General features: G+C 38.2%; 1 protein-coding gene across 1 annotated transcript in view; it reads right to left on the reverse strand.

The window, feature by feature from the left end:
- Positions 1–9,560: 9,560 nt before the first annotated feature.
- The window catches only part of LOC126335475 (TATA box-binding protein-like 1), a 45,623-nt gene continuing 38,400 nt past the window's right edge, over positions 9,561–16,783 (reverse strand). The window contains exon 5 of the mRNA XM_049998792.1: positions 9,561–10,864. Within this exon, the coding sequence (XP_049854749.1) occupies positions 10,629–10,864 (236 nt within the window). The 3' untranslated portion in view covers positions 9,561–10,628. The remainder of the gene's footprint in view (positions 10,865–16,783) is intronic.

A 16,783-nucleotide genomic window follows, 5' to 3' on the forward strand; every position in this document is an offset into this window, starting at 1 on the left:
TGGAGCAAATCATACTGTCTTGCCCAGAACAGTCTTGAGCACTTTGACAAGAGCAATATTCCTCCAGATGGGCGCTGAATGTCCAGCTATAGAAATATACAGAACAGAGGCAGATGTATGAAGGATATCAGGCTGTGTATCCACAGTCAGTCATATGTGTAATGTTGCAAAATAATGAAACCAGTGTTTTATCTTGTAGGGAGACAAGTTTCCTGATTTCTGTATTAGCTGCTTTTATTAGTCAAGATGACACAGAATAGCTTATTTTGTAGCAAAACATTGTATGACCAAAGATAGGCATTAATCTCGTGTAGAAACATTTAACTTCCTAACCAACGTTTTTTGCCTAATGGCGTCTATGCCACTTTTAATTCATCAAATTCCATGTTTGTGACCTGAGCTCTTTGAAATACATATGTAGTATGCTGGGCCAGATTGAGGATGTAATCAGAACACAACCTCAGTAGAAAGAACCTACACTGCTCTTTTATAAGATTTCATGGTTAAGAATCATACTTTCCACGACTTTGTGGAGTTGTCAGGGGACTGCAGTTGCTGGGAGCTTTCCCAGTCTAATGGGTCCTTCCACAGTTTTAATAACACTACAAGCTTCCTTTGCAAGACATCTTGGGTATCATCAGTTGACTTCCTTCCAATTTGGCCAGCTAAGGACCACTTGACAATTCCTTCCAATTTTCTCTTTTTCTTCTCCTCCAACATTTTTTATCTTTTCATTGTGTCATTTTTTAGGTTTTGTACCTATAAGGAACCCTTATAGAATCACTTTGTTGATTGTGTGTCTGACTGTTAAGACCAATTTTTCTCAGGAATTGAAATTTATGTCATATACTATGGTTTACAGACTTTAATGGTGTAAAACATTTACACTACTGAGTCAATGGGCTCAAAAGGTAGTCTTTTTTTATGCTCACAGACCCGCTCATCAAAATGTCCCTTCGGCCTATAATTATGAAATTTGGCAGGAAGCAAGATTACACAAGTTCAGGAAAAAATCGAAAAAATTGTTAATTTTTAATTACATCACATAAAAATATTTTTCTGCTGTTACAAACTGTTGCATTTGTAAGGTGTGAAAAATTCAGGAATCACTGTACAGATTTTGATCTGGTTTTCAGTAACAGGTAGAATGATTCACAAGGAAGGTTAGTAAATATAATTTATAAACATTTCGTGGTAAATGATTGAGTTACGATGAAGGGCAGTCCTCTGCCACAATGAAAATGATGCCTTTGCCATTTGCGGTGATAGGTGGAAGACCAGCCAACATCAGTGGTAGCATTGCATATTCTTTATGAATTGCTCACTCTACACACAAACATTCCTTGACTGTCTATGCACACAACATGTACAGCATCTATAATGTTTCAGACCAACGTGATACTGATAACTAGTGCAGGGTTGCACTTTCATTGTTGATACGAGGTTCTAATATCCCACAAAATATCCACTGAAGCATTCCACAAAACAAATTGACAACTGCTTAACAACAGTAGCCCTATCGCTTGCTGTACCTTTTCTTCTCTGGAGACTTCTGTCAAATCTTCCCAGTAATCGCAACAGGGACAAGGCTAGATGAAGTCAACACATCTGCAATTGCCATTTAGAGTAGCAAGTTAATGTAACTCCAAAATTAATAAAATAAATTAAAAATTACAACAGTGAATGTGAAATAACACAGAAACTTTAGACTTAAAGTTATAACTTTTCGAAAGTCTTGAGATTCCCAGGATCAGTATAGGTATCGATAACATGCAAAAATCGTTCTTGATTCCTGAGATAGATGAGCTACCCATATACATAATTAGGTTTGTATGGAACACTCGGTGTGCGAATCCTATGTGGACTTGTCCATTTTTTTTTCTTTTTACAAGCCAATCCACATTTGTTGTCTTACTGCTTCTGCTTTAGGAACTTTCTGCGAGTATCACTTCCTGTCTGAAAGTATCTCTGTTTACTGATTCTTCTGTTTTTATATTCTATATTTCCATATATAGTTTCTTGGACCCAGTATATTGTTAATTTATTGCCTTAAAGGTACTTGAAGATTTGTCATCCATCCTCGATTAGAGTTTCAAATGTTCCTGCAATTTTTCTCTATTTTATATATTTCATCTCTCTTAATTTCTTGGCTTCTATGCTTCTTATTGGACCTAAAATTTGACTCTCCTTTTTAAAATTTGTATTATTTGGCCCAATCAAATTAGGGCCTTCAAGTCCTCTTTTCCACCCAACCAGGCACTATACACATCAAACATTGCAATTAAACACTGTTTATCAACCTTCTCAACCACTAAGCATACTTGTGGGGCAGTTATGTATACATATGAGGTAATATTATGACTAATTACAGATACAAATGCATATAATAATAGTGATTAATAATAACATTTAGGATCCACTTCTAGTCTGCCAGATCAAAATTTTATTGATTTTACTCACAGATCATCAAACTCCACACATTCTAGACAGCATTAAAATTACAAAATATTCAGAGAAGAATTTGTATTGTGGGCAAAAGATTATTTCATACAGAGTGTCTTTCCCAGATGCACTTGGCTCAATAAATTCTTTAAGAATGTGTCCAATTGTTTTAAGCTGTTGCAGTACCCTATTATATTTGAGATAATCACATATTTGAAAAGACGTCCACTTGTTGGACATATATAAGTGAATGAATGGAGCCATGTGTTTCAGCCCATGTAATGCTTAGAAAACAACAGATTTTTGTTTTTCAAGTGTAGTCATTATAACTAAAAATGACTATATTCTTGGTTCCTGTAATAGTCAGATTTTATATCCATTGTCACATAATCTGTTATTCGGAGCAATACTTTTTCTAACTGGCCTCTAACCTGTAAGTGGGGTCGATTTACCATGCAATAAATTCCACTTAAATGTAAATTATGCCAATGACTATTGCATGCATAGTGATTGATACTTCACAATCAGGCCAGGCCAGGCTATGTCATCATGCATTATGCTCTGCTGTGGCCATCAGCAGCCTCAAGGCGTTCAACATATTAACGGGTTAATAACACAGTTTGCCTCAAGTAATAATTAACAAAAAATCAATCTGGACATGGCCTTTCATTCACTTTCAATTGTTTCCTTCACCTTTCAGCACTCACAAATATGCAGAAACTGTGCTCAGTGTAAGAGCAGCCAAAATAAACGAACATCTGCCCCGGCTTATTTGTAGTTGCTTGACCTTTTCTGAGAAAATGACTCTAAAAGTTTGTGGCATACTTTGGATTTCTTTTAGTGCAGAATCAGGTCAGCCCAACTGATGGCACAGCGGCTAGTGCCACAGCCTTCCACTTTAGCATCCTGTGTTCGAAACCCGATTACTGTTGTTTTTTTCATTTATGTACCTTTGTACACATAAGGTTACTACAAGAATGTTTCTAATCAGTTAGGGGATACAACTGCATTATATTAATTGTAAAATTACAACTGGGTTCACAATAACTGTCATAATTTATTATATGTCTGTGTGGAATTTCCAGGGGTTTAGAATTTTTTAAAATTCTAGTATTTTTATATTTCCTTCTTATATCAACTCTTAATTCTTATATTTTATTCTTCAGGAAGATATGGTGTATTCCCTTGGATGATACTGATTTTAGAAACATTCTAAACATTGAAACTCCGAATAGCACGAGTGTCATTCGCAGGCTGGTTTGCCACAGTGACATTTCTTCATATGAATCTCACTCTGGAAAGAAATATCGTTAACATTGCTGAAGATTTCATGCATCAGCAATAGTTTTGTTGCAAACCTCACATAATGGATCATTTTTTTGAAAACTGGCATTTGTAATTGATTACGATCAAGATACACAACAGGGACTTCACTGAAAGCAATTTCAGATAATTGTGTTATTTTTTTAATTCATTCAACAGAAATATAATTAGTAGACAAATAAGGACAACATTTTAAAAAATAATATAAAATAAAAAAAATCAAGTTTTGAAGGAGCACAAAGTAGGATATCGCAATTCGAGCCACTGTTATCTCACTGAAAGGCACACAGAGTACCTCAAAAACATTGACCATTGTTTTCCCAAAAATAGTCAAGTATCTACAGATAAAACGACACATGTTCACTTATTTTGACCCCTTTTCCACCAAGTGAAGCTTCTCATAAATCATGTTATGGCACTTTCCATTTTCCTCATAAGCAGAAGTATTGCACACTTGCAACCTCGTGCGTGTTGGTCTGAAGGAGACAGAGCAGATTCATTTTCTATGAAAGTGCACTCCCCCATAACACCACCGTGCAATAAGTAACAATTTAAATTTGTTCAGATGAAAGGCAATTATTTATGGACTTTCAACCAGCAGCTGATATTATCATTAACACAATTAGGGTTAATGTAAGTTCTGCCTCATTGATTAAAACCACAACACCTGAGGTAATTAAGATACAAAAAGGCATTTGGTGAAACAGGATGAGAAATAATGTGTGTGTGTGTGTGTGTGTGTGTTGGAAAAGCGTGGTGTAGTGAAGATTTCAAAATAATCGCATTCAGCGAGGTCACTGGTGCAAAAGAATTGTAATCAGAGAGGAAAAAAAAGAGACCTCAGAGGTATGAAGGAATACCTACCTGAGGTGCAAGAGGTACAAAAATCGCAGAACTTGCTTTGTGGACTTAGCCTGTTTAGCATTTCAGTACAAATTTATTTAGAAAAGTCAGTGTTTATTTGTTATTTATGGATCATGCCAAGTGATAACTTCCTTTCCTAAAGTCTTCCAGCAAGTGTTAATGTGGAGTTAGTGCATATTTAGGTTCTTGTTATTAGAATAAAGTTTATTCTGAATAACTGAGAATGTTCATTTTGTTACTGAGCCCCTTTAGCATGATAACCCCTCAATCTCTTTCACCCTTCAGTGGAGTGTTCAATAATCTGAAAGATCGTGGCAGATTAAACCTGTGCAAGATTGGGACCTGAACCTTGCATTTTTCAGACAGTGCTCTGATTGAATTATTTATTCACACATGTCTCAAGGTCTAAACCCACAGCTCCAATTTGCCAGACTTCTCTCCTTTTCGGTCTTCACAGAATATCTCCCGTATATTTTCTGGAGTAGCATTCCGGGAAGAAAGGCTATTGTCAAGCTGCTTCTCTGTAATATAAGGGATTGGTTTTGCAGTGAATCTATGCTTATGCTATATTGGAACTTCCTGGCAGATTCCAATGCAGAGTGGCTGCCAGAAATGTAGTTGCGAGAACAGGTTGCACGCCATGCCAGTATGACTTCACCAATAAAATGAATGTCCACAAAAGGCAAGGTTCCGTATTTGAATCCTGGTGTGGCACAGTTTTAATCCACCAGGGATTTTCAAAATAGCGCATATTCGGCTGCAGAGCAAAGATTCATTTTGGAAATAATCCCCGATGCTGAGGCTGTGCCTTTTTCCTGCAGTACTCTCTTCGAGGTGGGCTAGACCCACAAGGTGTGTAGAAATGTTTGTTAAATTTGGAAAGTAGGAGACAGGTGCTGTCAGAATTGAACAAAATCACAAGTTGTGCTGGATAACTCAGTTGGGAAGAGCAACTGCTCTGGGAAAGGTGAAGTCCAGGTTTGAGATCCATCGCAGTACAAAGTTTTGACGTCAGGAAGTTTCAAAGACTTGCTGGAACAGTCTTACGTTCTCTTACACAGTTACACAAAAGCCAGCATTATGGTTAATTCTTACCAGAGCAGCACAGAGCTAAGAAGCCACAGAATGGGGAGATATGCAGTAGCTAGGCGACTATCACCTAATTCACTTGTCAACAGCATCATTTTTCTATTCTGTCACATGCACTGTGCCATATTGAACTTTTAGCGCTGAAGTGAATGTTAGTTCAATAATGGTTATTTTGCGAACATGTTATTATGGATGACACAAAGGAAATAGAACAAAATATTACCTAGACAAGTGATAGTGGGTTTGTTCCGTGTATATCAATTTTTCGAGCCAGGATCAGTATTAGGTTCAGAACACTCTAAAGAGACTAAGTCATGGACACTGTATGCAGAGTTATTTCAGATGCACAAGGAACTTTTATATTTCCCATTGAATGAAAATTCAACAAATCCCATACATACTTTATACAGTGATAAAAAAAATTGCAACACCAAAAAATTATTAATGTGGAGCAATCAAATTTTGGGGCTACACTTCTCTAGCTAACATATTCAAGGGATTAACACTGCAAGATCACAGGTTAATGTAAGCACAAGACAAGCCATTGCAAATGTGAAATGCTGGTACATTAGTAATTGATGTAACCACAAGAATGTTGAATGCAAACATGTAAATGTGCGCGCACTGTGTTGTAAGGGTGCTGGACATCACTTTTTGAAATGCTGTTCCATGCCTGATGCACTTGGTGGGTCAACACAGGGATGGTTAATGTTTGTTGTGGATGATGCTTGAATTGTTGTCTAATGATGTCCAATATGAGCTTGACTGGAGATAGATCTGGTGATCAAGGAGGCCAAGGCACTTGACTCTCTGTAGAGCGCCTTGGTTTACAACAGCACTATGCAGGCAAGTGTCATCCTGTTGGGAACCACCACCTGGAATGATGTTCATGAGTAGCAGCACAAGTCAAGTCACCCTACTGACGTACAAATTTGCAATCAGGGTGCGTGAGATAACCATGAGAATGCTACTGCAGTCATACAAAATTGCACCCCAAGACCATAACTCCAGGTGTAGATCCAATGTGCAGACAGGTTGGTTGCGGACACTCAACTGGCCTTCTCCAAACCAGCACATGGCCATCACTGGCACTGGGGCAGAAACAGCTTTCATTAGAATACACAACAGCCCTCCAATGAGTTCTCATTGGACACAACTGAAGTCACAAATGACGACAGTTTGAGGTCAGTGGAATGCACACTACAGGGCATCTGCCTCAGAGCACTTCTTGAAGTAATTGACTTGCAACAGTTTGTTGTGTAGTGCCAATTGCAGCTCAAACTGCAGCATGATGCACCACAGCTGTACACCGAACACGAATGTCTGTCCTCTCGGTAGTATCACATGGCCATCGGGGACCCGGTCTTCTTGTGACCACTGCTGCCAGCAATCATGTGCAATGGTTACATTCCTGCTAAGTCTTTCTACAGCTTCACAGAAGGAACATCCAGCTTCTTGTAGCCCTAATACACAAGCTTGTTCAAACTCAGTGAGGCACTGATAATGTGTGTCATCTTAAATGCATTCTTGACTAACAACCCACCGTGTAAAATCTCAAAGGTAACTGAAACTTACGACCATTACAGCATGTATTTAAAGCAAATCTGATTCGCACCCTCACAGTGGCACTACTAGTGTGACTCTTGCACAAGTGGCACAAAATTTGAATAGACATCTCTGAACTGTAGAAACACCTACCTACTTGTTTCTTTTCTGTCAGTGTATTTTCCAAATTTGTTTAATTGAGGTTCCAGTCCCTTATTTCCAAGCCAAAAAATGTTCAAATTCAGAGCTATGCTTTCTCCAACTGTTTTCAAAAGTTGGGCAATGGGTCATTTAATTATTAAACTAGACAAGATGTTTTCTACTTGTTTATTTCCAAAAGCCATGTCAGCTCATTACTGCTGTATATCAACCACAATTTATAAAATCATAGTTTGCTGTGCAACACTGTCAAGCATCAAAGTGTAAGAAGCTACTAGCTTCCACCATTGACTTCTCTCTGATCAACTGCCAAAGCACTTTCCTATTATTTGTACACAGAAACCGACCCTTTCCAATACGTGGTAACACCACATGTACTAGTTAATTCAATAATTTTGTTTTAATAACTGATTCTTGGAACTGTACAAATGTCTGGTTCGTTATATTTAGTTTTTATAAAAAAGCAAAACACTGAAAACTTAAGGAGAACTGGCATTTTTATGTCTTTAATTAAGCTAGTCAAATCTGGTCATTAATTGGTCTTTGGATCCAAGTGCAACAGGTGTGACCAGAAATACAAATGCAGTTGTGCAAAAAATGCCTTTAGTTTGTGTGCACTAGTAAACATTTAAATAAAGTTACAAACTCATTCTACTTTTCCTCTTAACATAAATACAAAAATTATAAAGGAATTTTTTGCAGAGATCAAACATTTTTCTACTATGTGATAAAAATTGGTTTAATTATGGTGTGGATTCTCTCTCCTTTCACTGACAAAGTCACTGTGCGTGTGCGCACGCCTGATTTGCCAAAATTTCGAAATGTAGTCTTAATGTGAATAAAATGGTGCGACATCAATATCTTCATTAATGGTAAAAGGTGTTCTAAGGTGTTTTTCATAATACAGTTAAAATTTGTGCTGGACCATGACTTGAATCCAGATTTCCCGCCTTATGCAAGCTGTCACCTTAAATGCTTTGGCTATCTGGGCACAACTCCTGGCCAGACCAAAACTTCCATGTCTTCATTTGTGTGTCACAACCTGTACTTTTACACATTATATAATTCCCATACAGTGGAGGGCATTTTTAAATTAAAGTTGCTGCCTAGTATCGGTGGACAAATACAATATTGCAACGCCTGTGTTGTTAAAAAGAACAATGCAATGTTCCTTCGCACACACATGCACGTCCAAAGGGACACAGTACTGTTGTTCGTAACACATGCACTGCAATATCATACTTATCCAATAGAAGAGGTATCAAGTAGCAAAGACGAAGTACACTTAGCTATTAAGGTATACATTTTTGAGCCCATTTACCAAATTTTTCTTCTTGTTTTGGTGTAAGGAAACTTTCCCCAGAGTTTGAAGTAGTGTTTTTGAAACACCATGTACAATTCAACCCCTACAGCTTGCTTCTTGAAACTTAAGTCATTTCCTCACTGAACATTGTATCCTCTAAACTTCTGCCTCATTTTGCAGAAAGCTGTGAGTTACTGGTAATCTGGAAGTTGGAAAATATCAGTTCTCTCTTTCAGTGAAACTACTGAAATCAATTTGTTATGGTTGGTAAATAGTGCCTTCACTATTTTTCTCTGGGTTTGATCCAGCGATTGATTGGAATACTCACTAATTATTTTATGTTCATGAAAAGTAGATTGTTCAAACATGAAAAAGCATTATGACATAATGATGCAAACTGCAAGTGTTATTTTGAAACTAAAATCGTAAAAGTATTTACTGAAGTATGTTTAGCCTAAGGTTTTAAACAAGGCAATAAACTTCTAATTCATCAACAAATAAAAAGCTGTTAATCAACAGCTATTTGCAGATTTGTTTGTAATGAGTCTGCGGAGCTGGAAACAGTAGTAGTAGCAGTACTTTTTACATATTCTAGTGAGAGTGAATCTCTAGTGAGAGTGAATTCCACCTCATTCAATCTTGTTACATCACATTCCTACCTGCTGTATCACATTGTAACAAGTAGCAGCTTCAGGACCCCTAATGCAACTCTGACCAACAGACAAAGTTGAATAAACCACAGCACATTTCACCCATACACAGTAACCTGTGGAACTGCTGTTACATATACAAGCTTGCACCAAGGAAAACTGGGATTTAATAACTCCAACTGAAATTACAGCATATATTGATATATTATTAAGTAACTGGTGAACAAATACAAAAATTCACTAAATGACTAATAGTGAAGACATTCACAAATGCGGTGGAACAAAAACCACTTCGGTTATGGTTTAGCAGTAGCAGCTGTATCACAAACTCTTCAATATCATCCTGTTTCTTACTGTCTGAAGTAAAATATGTAACAAAAAACTCTTGTTAAATAACAATTAAAATGAAAACACTTAACACCACGAACACACACAATAGTTTATATTTGGAATACATCACTGGCACTGGTTAACACAGAAACAGGCAGTCACATTTATTGCAGTTACCAATGCATTGAATGAAATCACTTCTTCCTTATTGTACACGTCAACCTGAAGTCTAAAACAAAATTTCAGTCACAAATTACTTTATAAAATGAATCTTAATAATAGATTGTATTTTCTTTGTACAAGGGTTGATTACATGTTTTGCACACTATTGCCTCATTCAAAACTGTACAGAAGCAATTTATTTCAACATGAGTAATACATCTTTTGTTCACAAACAACACTATAAACACTTTCTGCAAAATGTAAATAATTTTTGTTCCCACTTATTTTTTAACTGCAGTCATCTTTTGTGACTCAGAATGCCATAAACTACTCTTAACTTACAAATGATAAACACTTGCATGAGTAAAGTTTACAAATGTGCATTCCGCAAAAAACTTACGCAAGTTTATTTATAAAGGTGATTTCTTTAACATGCAATGTAAATAAATAACATTATGATGTGATGAGACTGCAAAAAAAATGCGGTCATAAATAATGAGTATTATAGCAAGCACATTCAAGGCATTCTAACACTGTGCAAGTAAATTAAAAGTAACAATATACATGAAAATGTTACTTCTCATTTCATTTTTGAAAATGCTCTGGACACTTACTGCTCATAATTCAAATCACATGCACTTTATACAATCAAGTATTTCCTACAAACACACTTCAGTCTGCAGCACAAGTCTTTCCATGATATGAGTTTACACAATCAGTTTTCCACACTTTTCTCAATAACACTCCACAAATTTGGAAGTTCAATCCCAGCTTTTTTCACTGTCATAATTTTCATCGTCATCCTCTGTGTCCATCAAGGGGTCCTCAAAACCATCTGGTTCTTCAATCTCTATGTGCGTGTAACTGCGTTTCCGTTTCTGTCCTCTGCGCTTCCACTCCATTGCAAGTAAATCTTCTTTTGTACGCTCCTTACGAAATTCATAGACTAGAGGAAAAATACGCTCTATGGCTGCCTGAACATCAGCAACACTTGGTGCTACAAAAAAATCAAGACAGATCTTACTGGATTTGTACTATTCTTTAATAACAATGTACAGAAAATTGCACACACACACACACACACACACACACACACACACACACACACACACACACACACACACAGTATTTATATTCTCCAACAACTTTTCTACTATATTTATATTACTCTTGTTCTATTACAAAAACATTATGCAGTTCATGGAATTTGAAATATATTTTTAAAATTATACACATATTTTTATGCCTTCATTTAAGCAACAATACAGAAGTGAGATACTTCTCAGGCAACTGTAACTGAATCACTCGTCATTGAAGAAAGCCACAAAGTCAAATTGACAAATTCTTTTTGCATTCTGAGATAAAAGATGCATGTGTTGGTGTTGAAAGGAACCATGTCCTGGCAACACCTGTGCCGTTACCACAGCTGTCAGGTTAGTAACTGTATGTTGGAAGGCAGCAATAGCCGACACATGCAGCAACAGGAAAGTAACCGCTGTTTTGTCATTTACAAGTTCCTAACCAGGAGCGAATTTTATTGTATCATCTGTGTGTTTTAACAGTTTAGTTTCTTGAGTTTCTGCATTTAAATTTAATATCTAATAGCTACAATTGACGAAGTTTTCATTTGCGTCGGAAAGTAAATCGATTTTGTGACATAGTACAACTTCCTAATCAGGGGCCAATTATTTAGTTTCACCTGAGTGCTAGTTAGGTTTTCGAATATCTGCGTATTACTAGACAAAGTTCGTGTGTTTCCGTCAGGGTCTAGAGTAGTGTTGTGCAACATGTGCCGATAGCCCATTTATCTGCATAGTTTAGTTTTCCACGGTCTTTTGTATGGACAGGGACTGTGATGGTTGTGTGCGGATGCTAGCCGAGTTGGTGACACTTTGCTCTCAGCTTCAGGCCGTGATGGCTTCGGTTCACAGCTTGAGGCTGCAGTGGATTGGCACCACTGTTGTGGGCTGGGCGTGATATCAGAGTCCTCCGATCAGTCCTCACCGGTGGCCAACCTTGTTACTGCTCACACTGAGGCTGAGTGCGAAGTCACCCTGGGGCGAAGCAGGCGGTGAAAGACTTCAGGCGGCCGCATGTAAGGCCTCCCCAGTTTGTCTGACAAAAAGGTTCCAGGTGCTGTCTGTGGCTGACACTGCCATTGAGCCAGATGCTGTCGCCTGTCCTGTTTCAGAGGAAACCACTCAGCCTACAAGATCTGGGCAATCGTAGACGGTGGGATTATTGATAGTTGGAAGCTCCAATGTTAGGCGCGTTATGGGCACCCTTGGGGAATTAGCTGACAAGAAGGGTAAGAAAGCAAATGTGCACTCCATGTGCGTAACAGGTGGAGTCGTTCCAGACGTGGAAAGGGTCCTCCTGGATGCCATGAAGAGTACAGGGTGCAGCCAACTGCAGCTGGTTGCTCACGTCGGTACAAATGATGTGTGTCACTTTTGATCAGAAGAGATTCTCTCTAGATTCGAGCAGCTAACAGAAGTGGTAATGGCTGCCAGTCTTGCTTTCAAGATGAAAGCAGAGCTGACCATTTGCAGCATAGTCGACAGGACCGATTGTGGATCTCTGGTACCGAGCCGAGCAGTCTGAATCAGAGGCTCAGACTGTTCTGCGACCATGTAGGCTGGAGATTCCTCAACTTGTGCCAAAGAGTGGTTGGGTTTCAGGTTCCACTGAATAGGTCCGGTGTCCACTATATGCAGAAGGCAGCTACACGGGTAGCAGGGGCTGTGTGGCGTGGACTAGGAGGTTTTTTTTAGGATAGAGGGTCTCGGAAAACACAAGAAGGGCTTCAGTCACAAAGGCTGCAGGCTGAACACAGGAGGAACAGATACAGGAACCATTGGTATAACAGTTGTAAACTGTTGTAGCTGTGATGGGAAAGTACCAGAGCTCCAAGCACTAATAGAAAGCACTGATGCTCAAATCGTTATAGGCACTGAAAGCCGGCTAAAGCCGAATACTAGCTCTACCGAAATTTTTTTTCGAAGAACGTAAAGGTATTCTAAAAGGATAGGCTAAACATGGTTGGCAGTGGCATGTTTGTTGCTGTCAGAAGTAGTTTATCTTGTCACAAAATTTAAGTAGATACTTCCTGTGAGATAGTATTGGCACCCGGAATAAAATAATAATTGGAATCTTTTACCGACCTCCCAGTTCAGATGATACAGCTGCTGAAAGGCTCAAGGAAAACAAACTATTTCAAACATGTACTCGACTCATACAATAATAGTTGGTGGTGACTAATTTAACCTTGATATGTTGGTGAAAATACATGTGCAACTCTGGAGGTACGCATAAAGTATCATCCAAAATTGAGCTAAAGACATTCTCCAAACATTATTTCGAGCAGTTAGTTCATGAGCCTATGTGAATAGTAAATGGTTGTGAAAACACACGACTTATTAGCAACAAATAATACTGAGTTAATAACGAGCACCAAAACCGATTCAGGGATTAGTGAACACAGAGTTGACGTAGCGAGATTGGATACTGTAATCCCCAAATCCTCAAAAAAATAAGTGAAAAATATACCTATTCAAAAAAGCAGATAAAAATTCACTTGATGCCTTCCTAAGAGACAATCTCCACCCATTCCAAATTAATCAAATAAGTGTAGACCAGATGTGGCTTAAATTCAAAGAAATAGTATCAGCAGCAATTGAGAGATTTATACCGAATAAATTAACAAATGACGGAGCTCATCCTCCTCGGCACACACAACGGATTAGAACACTGTTGCAGAAACTACAAAACAAACATGCCAAATTTCAACAGATGCAAAATCCCCAAGATTGGCGATCTTTTACAGAAGCTCAAAATTTAGCATGGACTTCAATATGAGATGCCTATAACAGTTTCCACAACGAAACTGTCTCGAAACCTGGCAGAAAATCCAAAGAGATTCTGGTCTTATGTGAAGTACGTTAGCAGCAAGAAACTATCAATGCCTTCTCTGCGCGATAGCAATGGAGATACTATCGAAGACAGAGCTGCCAAAGTAGAATTACTAAATACAGCCTTCCAAAATGACTTTACAAAAGACAATGAAATAAATATTCCACAATTTGAATCGAGAACAGCTGCCAACATGAGTAACATAAAAGTAAATATCCTCGGAGTAGTGAAGCAACTTAAATCGCTTAATGAAAGCAAGTCTCTTGCTCCAGACTGTATACCAATTAGGTTCCTTTGGGAGTATGGTGAAGCATTAGCTCCATACTTTATCATATACAAGTGTTCGCTTGACGAAAGATCAGTACCCAAAGACTGGAAAGTTGCACAGGTCACACCAACATTCAAGAAAGGTAGTAGGAGTAATCCACTAAATTACAGGCCCATATTGTTAACGTTGATATGCAGCAGGATTTTGGAACATATATTGTGTTCAAACATTATGAATTACCTCAAAGGAAATGGTCTATTGACACACAGTCAACATGGGTTTAGAAAACAATGTTGCTGTGAAACCCAACTAGCTATTTATTCACATGAAGTATTGAGTGCTACTGACAAAGGATTTCAGATCGATTCCATATTTCTGGATTTCCGGAAGGCTTTTGACATTGTACCACACACGCGGCTTTTAGTGAAATTGCCTGCTTATGGAATATCGTCTCAGATACGCGACTATTTGTCATTTCCTGTCAGAGGGGTCACAGTTCGTAGCAATTGACGGAAAGTCTTTGAGTACAACAGAAGTGATTTCCGGAATTCCCCAAGGTACTGTTCTACGCCCCTTGTTGTTCCTCATCTATATAAACGATTCTGGAGACAATCTGAGCAGCTGTCTTCAGTTGTTTGCAGATGACTCATTTATCAACTGTTCAAGTCATCAGAAGATCTAAACAAACTGCAAAACGATTTCAAAAAATATCTGAATAGTGCGAAAAGTGGCAGTTGACCCTACATAACGAAAAGTGTGAGGACATTCACAAAAGCACTAAAAGAAACTCAGACTTCGGTTACACGATAAATAAGTCTAATCCAAAAGCCGTAAACTCAACTAAATACTTAGGTATTACAATTATGAACAACTTAAATTGGAAGGAACACACAGAAAATATTGTGCGGCAGGCCAACCAAACACTGTGGTTTATTGGGAGGATACTTAGAAAATGTCACAGACCTACTAAGGAGACTGCCTACACTATTCTCGTCTGTCCTCTTTTAGAATACTGCTCTGCAGTGTGGGATCCTTACCAGATAGGAGTGACTGAGTACATCAAGAAAGTTCAAAGAAAGGCAGCATGTTTTGTATTATCGCAAAATATGGGAGAGAGTGTCACAGAAATGATACAGGATTTGCACTGGAAATCATTAAAAGAAAGGCTTTTTCATTGCAACAGAATCTTCTCACGAAATTCCAATCATCAACTTTCTCCTCCGAATGCAAAAATATTTTGTTGACACTGACCTACATAGGGAGGAACGACCACCATGACAAAATAAGGGAAATCAGAGCTCGTACAGAAAGATATAGGTGTTCCCTTCTTTCCGCGCACTATACGAGATACGAATAATAGAGAATTGGGGAGGTGGTTCGATGAACCCTCTGCCAGGCACTTTAATGTGATTTGCAGAGTATCCATGTAGAAGAAAATTAGTCCTGCAGTTAGTGTATTTCAATACAGAATGTCTATCAGTGCCAACCAACCTATGCAGAGAGCACTGCTATATTTCAGATGTTAAGACCAGCGCATTCTTTCTGTTTTTTAGATGGACACTGAGTGCTGTTGCTGAAAATATATGCTATATGGTGGTTGTGCTGTGCATATTATCAAGCTATGCAGGACATGTTCCTCAGGGAAGTATTGGACTGCCCTGCAGGTATGGTGGAAATTATCGTTTTTACCTAAATATTATCTGTCCAACCATTCCACTTCCACAAAATGGATTGGAACGATTACTGATACTGAAGTCAGATTACTTAACGGGTGCCTAACAAAGATTTTACCTATGTAACTACGTGCGCGCGCGTGCGTATGCGTGTTTTTCAGGTGCAATCACAGCTTCATTAAACTGCAAGAAGAATAGAGGTTGGAGATATTTAGTGCTTTCTATGATTGTGGAACCAAAAATGAATAGGATACCCACCTAACGAGACTGATTGAATGGCGTCTCATTAAATGGTGAAGACCATGGGCTGTTAATCAAGGAGGAGAATGATCAAAAGTGGAATGTGAATCTGATACATATTTTGTAACTGGACATCAGAATCATCTGCATGTCTGTAGGCATGTATTCACTAGTTAACATCGAATAACACAGAAGTTTGTATTCAGGATTGCTAAGCTGCTTGCTAAACGCGAAACCCCAGTGGGCAAGAGAGGATTCAATAAGAAGATGCATGCTACTATGTCACATGAAATCTGCACTGAAATACAGGACCACATTCACAAGTTTTCTGTCAAAACACCTCATTATGGGGGTTAAGCAGTAAATTACTTGGACACAAGACCCAACCTTAAAAAAAGGTATGATTTATTTTGAGAGGAACAGCCAAACCTTGAAGTAAAATATGCCTTTTATGTTAATTATTTCAATAAGAACTTCGGCTACAGATTTGGCAGGCCACAAACATGTGTGCAGTCTCTGCAAAGAACTTCAAGTCAAAATGAAGTCTGCACTTATCACAAAATGTTAAATTAGCAGGAGCAAGTGAGAGGTAATTATTCACAAGTGCACAAGTCTCAAATTTTATTTCTCAATGAAACCACTCAGAATCCTGCTAGTCCAACGATACAGTCTGCATTGCCTTTCATTACATCTCATAACTGTTCAGGAAATATTCTACCAAAGGCAGCTACGGGAACATGTATTTCCTATGCATGACCTGCAAGACAACAGGTATCATGATGGCCAGCCCACAAAAGGGGCCAACGAGATGTGCACATTCGTA

The sequence above is a fragment of the Schistocerca gregaria genome, chromosome 2 (genome assembly GCF_023897955.1).
Source record: "Schistocerca gregaria isolate iqSchGreg1 chromosome 2, iqSchGreg1.2, whole genome shotgun sequence".
NCBI lineage: Eukaryota > Metazoa > Arthropoda > Insecta > Orthoptera > Acrididae > Schistocerca > Schistocerca gregaria.